This window comes from Scylla paramamosain, chromosome 18 (assembly GCF_035594125.1).
Source record: "Scylla paramamosain isolate STU-SP2022 chromosome 18, ASM3559412v1, whole genome shotgun sequence".
Taxonomy (NCBI): domain Eukaryota; kingdom Metazoa; phylum Arthropoda; class Malacostraca; order Decapoda; family Portunidae; genus Scylla; species Scylla paramamosain.
Window position 1 is genome coordinate 20,204,650 of NC_087168.1, and position 17,500 is coordinate 20,222,149.

Genomic DNA, 17,500 nt, shown 5'->3' on the forward strand with positions numbered 1-17,500 from the left:
AACATGTAAGGAGAATTATTTAATCTATCTGATATTTAATAGTTGGACTTCTTGTAAGCAAATGATACACGATGAACCAGATGGCTTGGAAGGAATGCAGTACGTACAGTCACCTCCACATTCTTGGCTTTCGTTTTTTTTTTTTTTTTCCGGCGATAAATCACGAAAGCAGCAATTAAAAACTAACCCTCACACACACAACTAAGAACACAGCCCTAGTGCACAGCTCCTTGATACCTTCTTTCATAAAATGTTTCATTTACTTTTAAAACCAAATACCAGAACGCTCACTAATATACTATAAAACTTCCTGACCCCTTCGTCCATATTTTTTTTTTTTCATTTACAACTAAAACCCAAAGCCAGAACGCTGCCTTAATATGAAACTCCTCAGTGCATTCCTCCATAACCTCTTCACTTACTACTGAAATCCAACGCCAGAATCACCTCCCAAAGTACAAGACTCACAATCAAAACTCCCTGACCAAAGAGAACCTGCCAAGTAAGCACCTCAAAGTGTCTCCCTTCCTCCTCGCAGCGGCCCCAAGTTGGTATACTCGTACTTACGGGCTGTGGCTAAGGAGATCAGGGCGACGAGAACCAGCTGAAGGTGAAGGTACACCATTCTAAATTCTGAAAAAAAAGAGAAGAACAGTATGATAGTATAATTGATAATGTGGGACTTGAGAAAGCGCTCACTACTGATATAGATAGATAGGTACATAGATAATATGGATAAATAGATAGATAAATAGATAGTTTTAGATAAATATAGTTAGATAGATGAACAGGTACATAAATAAGACATATAAGGTATGATTAGTATGTTTTTTTTTAAACCAAGTGACTCATTTGACGATGGAAAGCAATCACAAAAAAAAAAGAAATTGACAAAGAATATTAAGAAATCTGAGTCAGTGCATCATGTCGTGGAAACTTACATGACGAAGAAAACTATACCAAAAAAAAAGAAAGAAACTCTCCCCCACAAAAAAAAAAAAAATCAAAAGCAAGCAACATTTTACTATCACCTCTCATAATATTGACAGTGACACACCAAACTAATAATAAAAAAAAGTCACCAACAACAGCAGCAGCAGCAGTAGAGGGTAGCAGCACCAGTAGCACTAACAGTAGCATCTAAGTTCAAGGGATGTTTGGTACCTTACAAAAATTATTATGACGCAAGTATTGATGAGCCATTAGTCAGGTGGAATACATATGCTCGTGCGACACCTGGGGAGAGGGGAGAGTAGTGGGAGGCAGGAGAGAGAGCCCAGGTGTGCGAGTGGAGGGGAAAAAGTGTCCGGCAGAATACAGCATCCCATCATAACCCATGGCTGGCGGCGGAATCTTGGCACATACGTATTTCGCTGATGAAAATAAATGACACTCCAGATTAAGGACAACAAGGATATCTCCTCTAGTAAAATACATCACGTCACTTTGAAGAATCGTCCTCCGGTGGCATGATACAGTGCGCCTCGTTAGACAAGCTCCGCGCCGCCCCAATATATTACTTCGGACACGCGGCCTCGCTAACTAACGAATAAAGATATATATTTGTCGTCCATCAGACCAACATCCATTAGCAGGGAGGTGAGAGAGAAAAAAAAGCACCCCTAAGGTCCGTCTTCCCTCAGACCATAACTTTTCATCTGATCATCGTTCGCGGGCAATTACACCTGACGATTCCTGGGTAGTTAGAGGCAGATGGGGCGTGAGGGGCGCGGCGCAAGGTGTGTTGGTCCTCCTCCTTGTGAACTTTGCGTCGGTAATGGTATTTATGGGGCCATGAATTACCGCGGTGGTTAATGAGGGGGAGTTGTCCATTATGAAAAAAAAAATAGTAGTAATGGATGATGAGTATGATTTCCATCTTTTCGTTGAATTATCGACGTGTTTGCGTTCGGAAGTGTGTGTGTGTGTGTGTGTGTGTGTGTGTGTGTGTGTGTGTGTGTGTGTGTGTGTGTGTGTGTGTGTGTGTGTGTGTGTGTGTGTGTGTGTCATCCATTTTTTTTACATGTTTGGAAATTATTACAAGACAAGTGACTACCTTCTTCCCTTCTGAATTAGCATTTGAGTTTGCGCGTGTGCGTGCGTGCATGTGCGTGAGTGTTTACATGTGCGTGCGTGCGTGCATTCGTGTATGTATGTATGTATGTGAATGCGTGCAGGAATATTCCCATGCGGAGTGACGTTCAAGCATGACTTTGTTGTCCATATTCCCACAAGCACAGAGTCCAGCCAAAAAAGTGGCCCATCCAGGTGTGAGGAGCCTTTGTGGCCAAACTGGTCCAGCGGGGCGGCCAGCGTCAGGCACGACCGCTTGTGCTTGCCGTCCCCCTGGTCACGCCTGGGGAGGGACGCCCAGCAGCTCGCGGGTCAGGGTGTCCCGCTACTCAAGGCACGTTTTTACTACCGCAGGAAAATTCTCATTGTCGAGGGGTGGTCGAGGTGCTCCAGGCAGGACGCATTCTTGACGCCGCTGCTTTGCTTGCATTGCTACATCAGGCATGGCAGTTCCTTGGATTGCTGTTTCTTTGTTCTGTTCTAATCTCCTTACTAAAGATGAGTTTGGTGTGTTTGTGAAACTTTCTTTTCCGATGAGGATTTGTTCTGATGGTTGAAAACAATGGCACCTGATGATAGGATGGAGACGGATAAGGTTCCTCTTAGTGTTCTTATATGAAGCATGAAGGTGTTGCTAAATCCCCAGTGTCCAGGTGAGGATCAAGAGTCCCGCGGTGAGCCTCGCCCCCACCACCCCTCCCCGCCCCCCGGCACCCGAGACAGGTTTCTAGGCTTGTCCTGACACCCTCAGGGTGCGGGAATAATGCCCAGATTTTCAACGGGGAAGACCAGTAAGATGTCCTCCCTTGTGTTATGAAGAAATGGCGTGAAATGAATACAAAACAAAAGAAAGAAAATCCGTTACAGCAGTTTAGAAGTGCGATTTTAGCTTCCCAAAAAGTTACCATGATAACAAAGATCACCACAGCATGGATGGGATGACGGAAAGAGGGAGATTACACACACAAAAAAATATATAAATAAATAAATAAATAAATAAATAAAAGAAATACACACACACACACACACACAATCTTGGAAGGATCTCAGACACAAGCCTAAGACTTGAAGGCAGGAAGCACTGGGGGCTCAGAAGCATAAACGTCTCTGGGTCAGACGAGGCGGCCACGCAGGACGCCGCTTCTCGCCGACGCCACGGGGCCGTTGGCGGCCGAGGCCCAAAGCTCTCTGTTCAATCAATAGTTAATGTTGTTCATGGGAGTGAACAGCCCCGCCGCTGACCCCTCTGGTCCCCCATGTTGCCATGCACAAGACCGGCCGCGGCGGCAGCTGTGTCGGTTTCCCGGCCAACGCACTGTCCATATACTGGTGAGCCGCCGTCGCCGCTGCGCAGGGCCGCCGCCACTTGAGCCACGGGTGGCGGTGAGCCGCGGCTCATGGCAAACCGGTAATGGCAGGACGCCTTCCGTGGGCAAGTTTCTTGGACACGAGTTTGATTTTTCAACAGTAAATGTTGGCAAAGCAAAACAAGGAAATCAGAAATATATAAGATAAACAATTCAAAATCTCCCAATATTCTCATGCACAAAACAACAGTATCACCAAAATCCACGACTGCATATAGCTGGTAAAAGAATAACATTGAAATATCTTACTTTTGCCAGTGTTGGTGTAAGCTGTCTTGGGTGCAGCACCCCTCGGCCGCCCCCTCTTCCCCCATGCACGCTTCTCACACTTCCCGCTCCCTCACCCTTCCCTCTCCATGACCACTCCACTAAACAAGTTACACTTTTTGGCGTCACCCTCTCCCGCCCACGACCCTCGCCTCCCAGCGGCCGCCGTCTTGCACACACTCCTCTACTCCTTGCTCCTTGCACCACCCTTGCCACCGCCTTGTCATCCGGGAAAAATGTGTGTGTATGTGTGTGTGTGTGTGTGTGTGTGTGTGTGTGTGTGTGTGTGTGTGTGTGTGTGTGTGTGTGTGTGTGTGTGTGTGTGTGTGTGTGTGTGTGTGTGTGTGTGTGTGTGTTCCATAGAGCATGAATAATTGTTTTATGTTCCTGTCTTTTAAATAGGATTTCCTGTAGTGACAAAGACCTCTTCTATAGTGATGAACAGATGCTTTGATTTTAGCGTTTTTTTTTTTTTTTTGTCTTTTCTTTCTTTTTTTTCTTTCCTTTTTTTTTTTTTTTGCAGTAAGTCAGAGCTTCTAAAATTTTTGTCATTCCGAGTCAAGAAACCTCGTTAGTGCAGATCAATCAAAATTACATTATTGTGTATTGAAAACTTCTACTTCGAGAGGAGAACATGCGAAAGAACAGCAAATATAAATACACGTACGTGAAAATAACACAATGGAAGGAATAAATAAGTGAACAGAGGAAACAGAAACTGATTCAAACGCAAAGGCAAGTTTGAATAGTGTTGTGTTGTGTGTGTTGTGTATGGTAGTATTTATCTTATATAGGAAACTAGCACATAAATATATGAAAGGCATAGCAAATATATATGTACGTGCATGAAAATAATGTATTGGAATAAATAAGTGAATAGAGAGAAGAGGAACTGATATAAACACAAAAGAGAACATGAATATAGTTTTGTATATGGTAGTGTTTATCTTATTTAGGAAACTAACACATGAATATATGAAAAAAAACAGTAAATATATATAAGTAGATAAAAGTAATGTAAATACATAAAAAAATAAGAAAATAAAACACAAAGATAAGCGTGAATATATATATATATATATATATATATATATATATATATATATATATATATATATATATATATATATATATATATATATATATATATATATATATATATATATATATATATATATATATATATATATATATGAAATCACCACATAAATATATAAATATTAATTAATGACTGTATATACGAATATTTATGTAACCCTATGAACAATTAAATACATGTTATAAGGTTATAATAATAGATACATACAGATAAAATTAATGTGAAATTGGTAAAGTATCTGATATATTTTGCCATATAAAGACCTACCAGTGTTTGTGTTTGAAGGAGAAAACAATAAATTTACCAAGGGAGGAGGTGAATAATTTAACATATTTTCACAACTCAGGAAGTAAAAGAATCTCAAATCTTTTCCCAACTAAGAAGGTCAATAATGTGATACATTTTTTTTCCAACTCAAAAAGTCAATTATCTCATATATTTTCCCAACCTAGAAAGTCATGAACCAAATATCTTTTCCAAAACCAGAAATATTTAACACAGAATTTGAATCCAGACAAGAAAATAAGAAACTAAGAGGAGGGCGTGTTTCTAAAAAGCAAATCTTCTCTGGAAAATACCAAGAAGCACCGCTGAAAGTCCTCTTACATTCTATCTTCTGGACTAACGCATTTGTATTTTTTCTTAGTTAATATTGCAGCATCTCCGCCAAGTCAGTAGGAATCAAGAATTATTTCAACGTGAGGAAGCAACACAAGCGTGACAAGAATAGTAGACCTCTTAGTGTTGTAAGGACAGTTGGAAGAAGCTGACGAAGAGAAAACAGAAGGCAGAAAATACACGATAAAAGGGAAGAGATAAAATATATAAAAACAGACTAAATATAACAAAAGAGAAATGAAAATTAAAGAAAAATAAAGATAACAGGAAGTTAAATATGAAGAGAGAAAAGAGGATGAAAGAGAAAACGAATGGTAACAGAAAAAAATAGTATGAATATGAAGGAAAAAGAGAGAGAGAGAGAGAGAGAGAGAGAGAGAGAGAGAGAGAGAGAGAGAGAGAGAGAGAGAGAGAGAGAGAGAGAGAGAGAGAGAGAGAGAGAGAGAGAGAGAGAGAGAGAGAGAGTTTTTAGTAAGTGACCTGTACGAAAGACCATCGCATCAGGGTTTCTTCACACACAGTCGCTTATCTCATGACCTTACCAGAACTACCCATAGGTTCCTCCTGCGGCTCTGTCAGGTGGACTTCACATCGTCTGAGCTCCAGGTGTAAGCGTGCGAAGGTGACCCCGGCTGGAGGCGAGGGGCGGCGCGGCTGAGAGAGGTAATTTCGCGTTGGCCGACGAAACACAAATCGCTTTAAGCTATAATGATGTGAACGCCAGTCATCTACTCATCCAGATTTTTTGTCATCAATTTGTTCTTTTATGGCGAAACATTCTTTTTTTGAAGTGCGATCGAACTAGGATTTTTCGAAATGATGTTGGATTCCTCGCCCTGTGTCTGAGGCATCAAATATTTCACCGTGATCCCTTTGCCATGAGAATAATCACGAGGTGGGTTGCGTCTGCTTCTCTCGTTTCTTTTGTGTCGCAATATGCTCACACAAAATATTCGTTCACGTCATCAGAAGTATAGAAAAATAACATTACCTTAATCTTCCGGTAATTAGGTTTGTCCCAAGGCAGCAAGGGAAGCGGCATGTTACAAAGGAGGACACGGACAGACTCGAGTCATGCTCTTGTTCATAATCCCGCCAGGATGGATAAGAGTAATGATTGGAAAATAACTAGTATATTATGTTGTTGCTTTCTACCCTCTAAAAATATACGCTATGTTGTGTTTCTTGAATTGCAAAGCGTCTTGGAGTGAATATTTTGAGATCTCTTTTACTCCAACCCCTTCAGGCTGGCACCATCACACACCATCACCACCAAACACCACTATGACTCACCATTACCCCATCCAATAAATGCACCACCACATGCAACCACCACAAGTGTCTCTACTTCAGATTACCATCCGAAAAAGACACCACCACCATTCACCACCACTCCCAAACACACCACCAAGCATTCATCACCACTCCTATCAACCACCAGCACAACAACACATCCTTTTAAACCTGTAAACACCACTACCACTACATATCACCACACGCAACCATCATAATACTCAGTCACACGCACACACACACACACACACACACACGCACCACTACACTACCACACAGACCATCACATATACACATATACACAGCACCACTCCAGACACATCAGACCCTCAAGTACAGATAGACCCCTTGGCCGCAGCAGACCCGTGCCCTCGACTCCCAGTGCATGTCATACTCAGTTCCCAGCTTACCTTCTGCAGCAAACTCCTCCCGCTGCAGGTAAGCTTCCCCTGCCCTGCGCGACTGGGCGGCTTCTGCCATGAGTCTCCAAACTCGTCGCATAATTACCATGAGAATTGGAACGAAAATATTATTCCACGAAACAACAGTCCCTAATATGGTCGCCGGCTATCAATTAAAATTTAAAAACAATAGAGGATTTTTTCCTGCGATTGTTTCGAAAAAAACAAAGACTATTTTTTTTTTCTTTTTTTTTGAGAAGAAAAGTATCCAGCTTGTCTCTCTTTGCCAGATGAATTTTTGTGCCTGTCTGTTTGTCTGTCTATTTGTCTGCTTGCCTGTCTCACTGTCTGTCCGTCTGCGGTATGTACGTCTGTATGTCTGGTTGTCCGTTTGTCTGTATGTATGTAACTGTGTATGTATGTATGTATGTATGTATGTATGTATTTATATATTTCCAGCTATATTTTTTGTTCATGTATGTCTGTCTGTTTCTCTCTCTCTCTCTCTCTCTCTCTCTCTCTCTCTCTCTCTCTCTCTCTCTCTCTCTCTCTCTCTCTCTCTCTCTCTCTCTCTCTCTCTCTCCACACACACACACACACACACACACACACACACACACACACACACACACACACACACACACACACACACACACATCTTATTTCACTGCTAATTTCGCACGTCTGCGTGTCTCATTCGCTGATCGCTAATGCTGCATAATCAGAGCTGTCACATGAAAGTCATTCTGCTTAGTTGATTGGCCATTATACGCGGATAAAATCGAATATAATATTTTAGACTCCCAAAACTCACTCTATTTTTTCCCCTACTCTTCACCTGGCGAATATCTTGAGGACACTAATATAGACAGCGATCGCCAATATTCTGGGGCACTTAATGAACTCAAATCGAAGGCTTCTGAGAGGTAAAAAAAAATATATATATATATATTGCCAAAGTGTCCGGTCAAATGTAATATATTTTCTTCGACAAATTAAAACTTGATAGCCGCATAATTTTTCTTTCCCGGAATAAATAAACGAGGACCAGGATGCATTTCTGGGGATCATTACAGTGAAGGTTATTTTTGTCCTTATTTCACGACACGACTTGGGGAGTGACTCAAGGCAGGCGATAGTCAGGCTCTCAAGTGTCGGGGCGTCGGGAGGCACAGGAGAGAGTGCGGGAGTCGTTGTCAGTCCGAGCTAGTGAACTTAATAATTTTACTTTCTTATTTATGTTAGGGAGCTCCGAGGGAAACGCGAGCGAGTCACGATACTAAAATTGATATAAGAAGACTGGCCAATGGATGCGAAAACTATATATAAGAAAAAAAAAAAATGAGTTTCCTTGACGACCAGCTCAAAAAAAAAAAATAATAATAGCAAGACGCTTCCGGTAATAAATTAGTCAAGACTTGGGAATTTCTTTCTATAATAAACAATTCTGAGTGAGCGAGCGGCCATCTTTTCATTTTTTTATGTGTACCTGGTCAGATTACTCATCAAAAAAATAATAAATAAATAAATAAATAAATAAAAGAGAGTTATTCGAGGTTGAAGATGCTGCCATGACAACACAAGACAGGGAATCCACGATGCTAAAATACTGTGGAGAATGAAATTGGTATTTAGAAACGCGAGGCGGAGAAGCACGTCTTGAGCGGCCAAAGTCAACATCGACATAAAAATATCCGTGTAAGTAGTTTTGATTATTTTCTTCAGACACCATAGACGCTGCATTTTATCAGTCATCAATTCTGTGAAGGCTTTGCATATACATAAAACTACATAGAAGCGAAAATAGGTGAAAATAAGTTTGGAAACTATGTGTGCAGTTGTAAAGTATTAAAAAATCCATATAAATTAGTAAACATGAATATTATGGTGTATTAATCACATGTTCCCTGCTTCCTGTTCTAGAGGAATAGGAAATAACACTTTACAAACCTATAGATGAAAAAAAAATGGATAAAAAACCAACCAATCAATTAAACTATTATCTAAATAAATAGAGAAATAAATAAATAAACAAATAAATGAATAACACATAAAATAAACTAAGCATATTTCCCTTAACATGAATCTTATGAACAGAATTTTCACTCGATTAATCAGAACCATTACCAAGTCACTTGCACATGCCAGATCAACACGAAAGGTCAACACTCGGGCTCTCCTAAGGCTTAGACTCACCAGACACACCACCTTCATTGCCCCCATCCTTACGACGCACTGTACCTCTCATCCTTAGACAAGATCACCAAGAAACAACATCATGCAAGGAAAACTGAAGCACTGACACAAAATTAAGGGACGAGGAAGGAAAAATGTGAAGTGTGCAAAATTATATAAAGTTAATAAGAGAAGGAGGAGGAAGGAGAAGCAAAATGAAGAGAAATAACGTCGGAGGAAATTAGGTGTAGCAGAATTTTTGAGGAATTTATATGAAGAAGTGAGAATTGTTATGAGAGAGAGAGAGAGAGAGAGAGAGAGAGAGAGAGAGAGAGAGAGAGAGAGAGAGAGAGAGAGAGAGAGAGAGAGAGAGAGAGAGAGAGAGAATGACAGACACACAGACAGATACACAAAAACACGCATACGCACAAAGAAAAAAAAAAAGAGAAATACAATGCCAAAAATATATATATAAAAAAAAGAAAATAAACACCAATGAAGGTAATAGCAAGAAAATGAGAAACAATAAGAAGAAAACATAACACAAAGACATTTCTGAACATTTCCGAATAAAAGACAGAAAATAAGAAAAAAAAAATACAAGAAAACAAGAATGATAAGAAGAAAAGCAAGTAAAGAGAGAAGGAAAAAAAAAAGACAAAAAAAAAGAGTTAGAAGAGAAGCAGGTCATAATAACAAGGGAAGAGGAGCCGACAAGATAAAGAGAGTGACAGAGACAAACAAGACCACGCCGCGCCATGCAATAAAGTCGGCACGTCAACGCCAGTGCTGCCTGCATGACCAGAGGCTGATGCATGACGCCTCCTGTGTGTGTGTGAGTGTGTGTGTGTGTGTGTGTGTGTGTGTGTGTGTGTGTGTGTGTGTGTGTGTGTGTGAGTGTGTGTGTCTGTGTGTGTGTGTGTCGAGAGGAACTGTATGGCGTGTGTATGTATGAGTATATAGGACTAGGATGTGTGTATGGTGTACATGTATGGTGTGTGTGTGTGTGTGTGTGTGTGTGTGTGTGTGTGTGTGTGTGTGTGTGTGTGTGTGTGTGTGTGTGTGTGTGTGTGTGTGTTTGAGTGAGTGTGAGTGAGCGAGCGAGCGAGCATGCGTAAGGACAAAAGCAAGAACCAAAATATTTGACAAAGAATGGTTGGACGAGCTCTCACCAAACTTCATACAATTACTCGGCATCAAACTAAGTTAAATCTGCTTGATTTTTAGTGCTGATTGCTCCGGATATTGACTGAATGAAAATATAAGAGAATATAACTCTATAAAAAAAATATCACAGTCCCCCTTGAAATAGTTTTTTTTCTTTAATTGTATGCATTGTGTATCGATTTGTGTGCATATTCTTATAGGAATGTATAGGCCCCGTGCTGGCGAGGATCTGGGGAAGGCCTGAAGGAGGAGATGCTACTGTAGGACTCGCAGGAGCGCCACCACCATCACCACCTTCAGGAGTTGTAGTAGTAGTAGTAGTAGTAGTAGTAGTAGTAGTAGTAGTAGTAGTAGTAGTAGTAGTAGCAGTAGTTGTAGTAGTAAGTAGTAAATAAACAAATAAACTAATAAATAAATGAATATATAAAATAAAAATGGTTATAAAGATGATGATGATGATGATGATGATGATGATGATAATATTAGCAATGATGATGATAATAATAATAATAACAACAACAACAACAACAATAATAATAATAATAATAATAATAATAATAATAATAATAATAATAATAATAATGCTTATAACAACAACAGAAACAACAATAACAACAACAACAACAACAACAACAACAACAACAACAACTAACCATGACAACAACAACAACAACAACCATGACACCAACATCAGCAACAACGACACTAATAATGAACAACACTAATTCTTCCCACAACAGTATTGGAGAATCAAGAATGCTCGTTAATCATTTGTCATAAACCAAACGTTGGTAACCATACTTATTTGTGTACTTGTTATCTGTCTATTAATCAATTTCACTAACTAATTTATTATTAACACACACATAAGCCCTCTCCCTCTCTCTCTCTCTCTCTCTCTCTCTCTCTCTCTCTCTCTCTCTCTGCAACAGATCGCATAAATGAAAGTGAAAGGTGTTTAATAGATGCCATAATATTTCACTGTAAGAAAAATCAAGAACTAAGCGGAATCCGAACTCTTCCAATAAAATTTGCTGAGTACTTTACAACAAAAGCAATATAATCAGTGGAGAAACTCGCAGGAACAAAATATATAGGGTAGAGGTATATTTGTATCTTATATGATGCGAGGTGAGGGGGAAAAAGTGCTTCTTCTCCAGGCATCTTCAGGGAGGCGAAATGCTGTGGCTGTTGATGCGTGAAGTTTGAAAGGCCGGAGACCCTCATGAGGATGCACGGCTGTGTATGCGAGGACATGAGGTGTGTGGGATGGTCTGCCTCCGCCCCGCCCGCAGTGGAGGCTCGCAGCGTCTTCCCCGCCGCCGTAATGAGGAGGCAGCGGCGATGCATGGCGAATATTCAGAAAAATCGATGAATCTTGTTAGAGCCTCGTCGCCTCGCTCACTCTGCCGCTCTTGCTAATGCGGACGTAGGTAGAAAAAAAAAAGTTTTTCTAACTCCTGACCACACTCCATAAAAATATTTGAAAAATAAGTTGCAGTTGCATGTTTTTTTTCCTCCTGCTCCACCATCATTATTCATTAACGCCCTTTTTGTGTAAATTTATATTCCGTAGGGGAACAATTCCTCACTGTCGAAACAAATCAAATTACAGTGACGTCGCAGCGACAAGCCGAGCTCTCTCTGCAGCTCTCACCGTGGGAGCCTCCTCTTGCCCCTTCCCCCCGACCCCCCTGCCTCCTTTTCCTTCACCTCCGGCAAGACAGCCACCCTCGTTTTCCACATTCCTTCCACATCTAAACCCTTTGTCCCCCCCCCTGCCTCTCCCCATCAACAGGGGAATTTCAGAAGGGCGATCCCAAGACGACAGACTGGGGAGCGACGCGTCTGGAAGTTGGAGGAAGGAGCAGCAGTGTTGGGGTGAGGCAGTCGAGGGTAAGGAGGAAGGGCCAGCGGTGGTGGGGGAGGGCCGCTCAAACTCTGGTACACCCTATTATTTCCACAAATTCCTGCCTCTTTTAAGCCGACGCGAGGCTAGGTTCGAGAGAGAGAGAGAGAGAGAGAGAGAGAGCCGAGAGAGAAAGAGGCTCCCGAAAAAAAAGTAAACACAATTCATGCAAAATAGAATACAGATAGAAACTCATCATGGAACAGAGGGGGAACTTTTTTTGGGGCTGGAGAAAATTTCAAATGTATGAGAGTCGGAGTTGCCAGGAGTCGCCGGGCAGCAGGGAGAGCGACGAGTGAGAGGCGGACTGAGCAGGGACGTGGAGCCTCGTCTGTGTCATCAAACACAAGTTTATTCATCACGGGTGAAGGACACGACGAAAAATCCTGCCAGGGAATGATGAAATGATGATAACTGGGAGGAAAACATTGTGGGCGCCGGCAGGAGGTGAGCCCCGTATCGACTTGCTTGTTCGGCGCATGGCAGGTGGCGGCTCGAGGCGCATGCAATTTTCTGTTTTATATGTTTTCGATCAGCGACGTCCACGTGCACACTCCACTTGAGCTGCGAGGGAGGGAGGGTGAGAGTCCGAGGCTCCGGATGAGGCGGGATGGGAGAAGAGAAAGAGAGAAAGAGAGAGAATAAAGAGAAGCGGAGGGAAAGCAAGGAATTAATGAGGAGTGTTACTGAAAGCTGCGGCTGACGCGGGAGAAGAGAAAAAAGCTCGGACAAACCAGTAGATAAACAGAGACCACGGCGAGGAGACGCAGAGAGACGCGTGTTCCTGCACCGGGGATGGAAGTTAGTAGAGCCTGTGTTGCAAACTCTATGTTACAACACAGGACAGTAAAGTAGAGTAGATGAGAGAGAGAGAGAGAGAGAGAGAGAGAGAGAGAGAGAGAGAGAGAGAGAGAGAGAGAGAGAGAGAGAGAGAGAGAGAGAGAGAGAGAGAGATGAGAGAGAGAGAGAGATGAGAGAGAGAGAGAGAGAGAGAGAGAGAGAGAGACTAAAAGAAACGGAAGAGGAAGAGTGATAGAAAGCGAGAGCAAAGCAGGAAAAAAATAACCTCAAGTGGGCGGCTCTGATGAACGCGGACCAGCAGCCAATTTCCCAGCCTCTCTCTTTCTCTGTGCTGAGCGATATCATGTGGAGCCAAAATAAGTCCCACAAGAACGAACGCTGCAGAAAATTAGCCGCGCCTCTAATCCCGTGCTTCAAAATCTGCCCAGTCCGCCAAGGCCTCGGTCCAGCGTCATGACTCCAGTCCATCACAAACTGTTGCATGCATGGAAGCCATTGGCCAGCGCTTGACCAATGGCCGAGCCTCCTCAACCACGCAGAAGGAAACGGACAAATCGCAGGTTAGGAAGCGCCCGGCCCAAGAGGCTTTTGAGAGCAGTGAATACATCGCGCGGGGATCCCAACATAATTTTCAAGCCGGACCCATGTTCACTTTTGGTAATGCGGGGTAATTCACCGACGGCAGCCCGGCGTAGAAGGGTATGCATTTTTATTCACGTGCCAGGATTATACATATATTCTTTTTTTCATCCAAGAGGCGGGAGATAAGTGTGAGCCGAGTGGGCGCAGCGGGCGGCGAGCTGCGGTCTTGGCCTCCTTGATGCTGTGGTCCGCTGTGGTTCTGGTTTCATTTCGCAAGAGCTGATGGAAACAATTTAGCTTACGCCCCCCGCGGCCCGCAGCGGCGCTCCCCGGCCAAATGTATTTTCTCTTTAATTAAATATCCAGATACATTTACGGCAAGCAAGGCGGACTGGAGCGGCCAGGACGGGAGGGAGGAAGGGGCCTGGCGGGCAAGCAGTGCAGCCTCGCCTCATTGCCGCACCTGGCCGCCAGAGGGAGGAGAGAGTCACGGATTCCTCAAAATACCGAAAATACAGTACCTGATGCAACGATACGGAGCGGATGCTGAGCCTGACATTAAAAAGAATGGAGAAACATTAAGGGCGTGCCCATTAGCGGAGCGTCGGGCGGGCTGCTGCAGGAGCTGGTCGCCGCCTGCCGCCCGCCACCTGCCGCGCCGCCTCCCAGCGCTGCCAATCACAACACAACGCCACTCCTACCGCGAATTTTATTGGGCCATTCCTATCCATTATTACTCTTTTTTTCCCTCTCCCTCTTTTTAAACTGGAGGCCGTTTTATTCAGACGTTCTTGCTCTAATGTTGATATGGATGGAATATTCGACTAGTGCGTTTCTCGTAGGCTTTCCTCTCCTCTATATTCCTCCCAATACTGCTCAGGAATGGGATGAAAAAATGGGAAAAAATAAAGTTTCATTGACCTGTCTTTCTTTTTCGAGGGCTTGAGAAAAGTGGTGTGCGTATGTGCCTCTGTGTGTGCGCCTCTGTGTGTGTGTGTGTGTGTGTGTGTGTGTGTGTGTGTGTGTGGTGTGTGTGTGTGTGTGTGGTGTGTGTGTGTGTGTGTGTGTGTGTGTGTGTGTGTACGCGCGCTATGGGACTCGTTCACCCACATGCCCTCACTTGTTGGAGATTGTGAACTCGTGTGGCGGAAGGTGATCCAAGCGCCCCCTGGTGGTGGTGGTGGTGGTGGTGGTGGTGGTGGTGGTGGTAGCGGTGGTGGTGGTGGTGGAAGGTGGTGGAGGCTGGAGGGGAGAAGTGGGAGCGAGGAACATGTGGGGGGAGGGGGGAGAGAGAACGATGATGGGGGGAAGGGCTGAGGAGGGAGAAAGGAAAGGAGGGGAGAAAAAAATAATGCATGATGGGTCTGTCCCCTTGTCTTCTATTCTCTTGTCTTGCCTCAGTCACCCCGGTCACCCCTTCCTCTCAGACACCCGACACACCCCACCAGACACACCCAGACGACAGCCCTACACTACATTACCCCTATCACAACCAATGTCTTTCCAAAATACTGCCAAGACGTTTAGACAGCCAAAACACACAACATACCCAAAGATACTCTCGATTTCTCCAACACATATAAAAAAAAGTGAAACCAGCAGCACAACCTTTAATATGTTCTACAACAGGGACCCCAAACCCCAAAGCCAAACCCACAAGACATCCAAAACAGTACCCCCTCCATCTTCTCTGCCACTCTCCCCCACCCTCCCTCAAAAAAACAAACAAACAAACAAACAAACAAACAAACCTAAACACATCAGCACATCCCAAAATACCCAAATACTGGATGCTCAGTTTTCACCACCGCCCACCCTCACACTCGCGCCCATTGTACGCCCACCCTCGCCCTTCCCTGCACCCGCCCATACCTGCTAAACACAAAGACAACTCTAATAGTATTGTACCACATTAAATTTCTATTTGAGTAAGCCTGTTAATGGCATTACAGGGAAAACGAGGATGACGTATGGGAATAAAGTCAGAAATGCTCCGCGCACATACTACAAAACCGAATTAGAGGAAAAGGTAAGTAAATCAATTAGCAGGAACAGAGACATATAAGCAGATGAAGCGATTAAGCGCCGGCTACATGGGAGGCTACAAAAATACACTGACACGGATCAGTGTTTGGGAAGCATGAATAAATGCAAATATCGACACATCAACGCACACGACAACACATAGACTGACCGTAACGCCAATTCTATGCGAATACGGGAAGTGTAAAAGTGCAGCGCCATGACAAGCGTTGCCTTCGAACCGCGGGGAAAAGTGCTCGCAAAAAGGCCAGAAAAAACATAGACATTTGGATGGAAGACAAGGTGAAAGGGAAACATACCTGGAGAGAGAAAATGGAGGAGGATGGGCACAGGTGGAGGTGAATTCAGGAGAAAATACAAGAAAGTTATGCATTTTCACGTTCATGTATCGTGAATTTCAACAAGGCAGTTCTTACCTTGACTTGTAACTCCTCCTTCACTTATTTTGTGACTGGAGAATCTGGGAGACCGTGGAAGTGATAGATGTGGAAGCAAAGTGAGTGTAGGAGGGAGAGTGGGAGGGAGAGGGGAGTGAGAGAGGCGAGAGTGGGCAGGAGGGGAGGGAAAATGAGACACAGGGGGAGTGGGAGATGAAGTGGGAGGGAGAGTGAGGGTGAGTGGGCAGCCTGTGTTTCTCGTATTCCTGTATGTCAATCTAACACACGCACACATAAAAAAAGGAAGGGAACATAGAGCAGTTTACAAGTGAGCAAGGATAATTACACTGATGCACGCGCCGCTGTGTAATTAATGCAATTCTAATCACGTAGATCATGGAGAAAAATATCCAGTGAGAACCGTGTGATCTCTTAAAGTCTTGCAGAGAAAAGAAATAAATTACATTTTTTTTTGATGAGTAAACACAATTTTTTTCACCAGCTCCTCACGTAATCATAAGGTGAAAATATTAAATAAAAATAAAAAAAATTGAAGTAGACAGAAGAATAAGAAATAAATTACGTATCTCAACACATGTATATTATAATTTGACTTCTTGACATACTCTCAGCGTCAGTGCCTTCCTCAGGAGCTGCCTCATCCCCGCCCTTCCCTTCCTTCCCTTCCCTTACTTCAGGAGCACCTCAGACCAGGAGCTCGTTTTCCTTAGAGTTTTTTCGTGGGGCGCCCAGATGGAGATCCCTGACGTACGAGATGCCACACATACTACTCTATCAGTCCTTCGCTACCCATTCGCTTCTGTGATATAGATATGGGGATTCTGTTTTGTTCTCTTCTGGCTTATGAAGAGAACGCCGCTATGATCGATTGGAGGAGAAATATAATAGGGAAGGATATAATTTTCGCTCTCCAGTAACACACACACACACACACACACACACACACACACACACACACACACACACACACATACACACACATACAGAAATCTTATTCAAGCAGTTATTTACTAATTTGACTCACTACTGATATACAGACTTGAGCTATGTATAGTCAAAATTCCCTCTCATTACCAAAGGGGGAGAGAGAGAGAGAGAAAAAAAAAAAAAACCTACAGTAATGCATAAGGAAATTAACCCCTACAAATAAAGACACGCCCTACAGAAACAAAACAGGGACAGTGGATGTTAATATGTGACAGAACATCATGACCTGTCGCCTCTTCAACGTCAGCGGATGCCACCCACCGCCACCTCGGAACAAATGACATTGCGTGTACCATTAAATATGGATCACGCCCCTCATG

At 43.1% G+C, this 17,500-nt stretch overlaps 1 protein-coding gene and 1 long non-coding RNA gene across 7 annotated transcripts in view; one reads left to right on the forward strand and one right to left on the reverse strand.

Annotated features, from left to right (window-relative positions):
* Positions 1 to 17,500, reverse strand: part of LOC135109247 (uncharacterized) — a 259,673-nt gene that overhangs the window by 20,830 nt on the left and 221,343 nt on the right. For all 6 annotated transcript variants that reach the window (XM_064020505.1, XM_064020504.1, XM_064020508.1 and 3 more), the window contains one exon: positions 568 to 633. In XM_064020505.1, the coding sequence (XP_063876575.1) occupies positions 568 to 625 (58 nt within the window). In that variant the 5' untranslated portion in view covers positions 626 to 633. The remainder of the gene's footprint in view (positions 1 to 567; positions 634 to 17,500) is intronic.
* LOC135109250 (uncharacterized) overlaps positions 1 to 17,500 on the forward strand; it is a 111,758-nt gene that overhangs the window by 11,142 nt on the left and 83,116 nt on the right. The window lies entirely within an intron of this gene.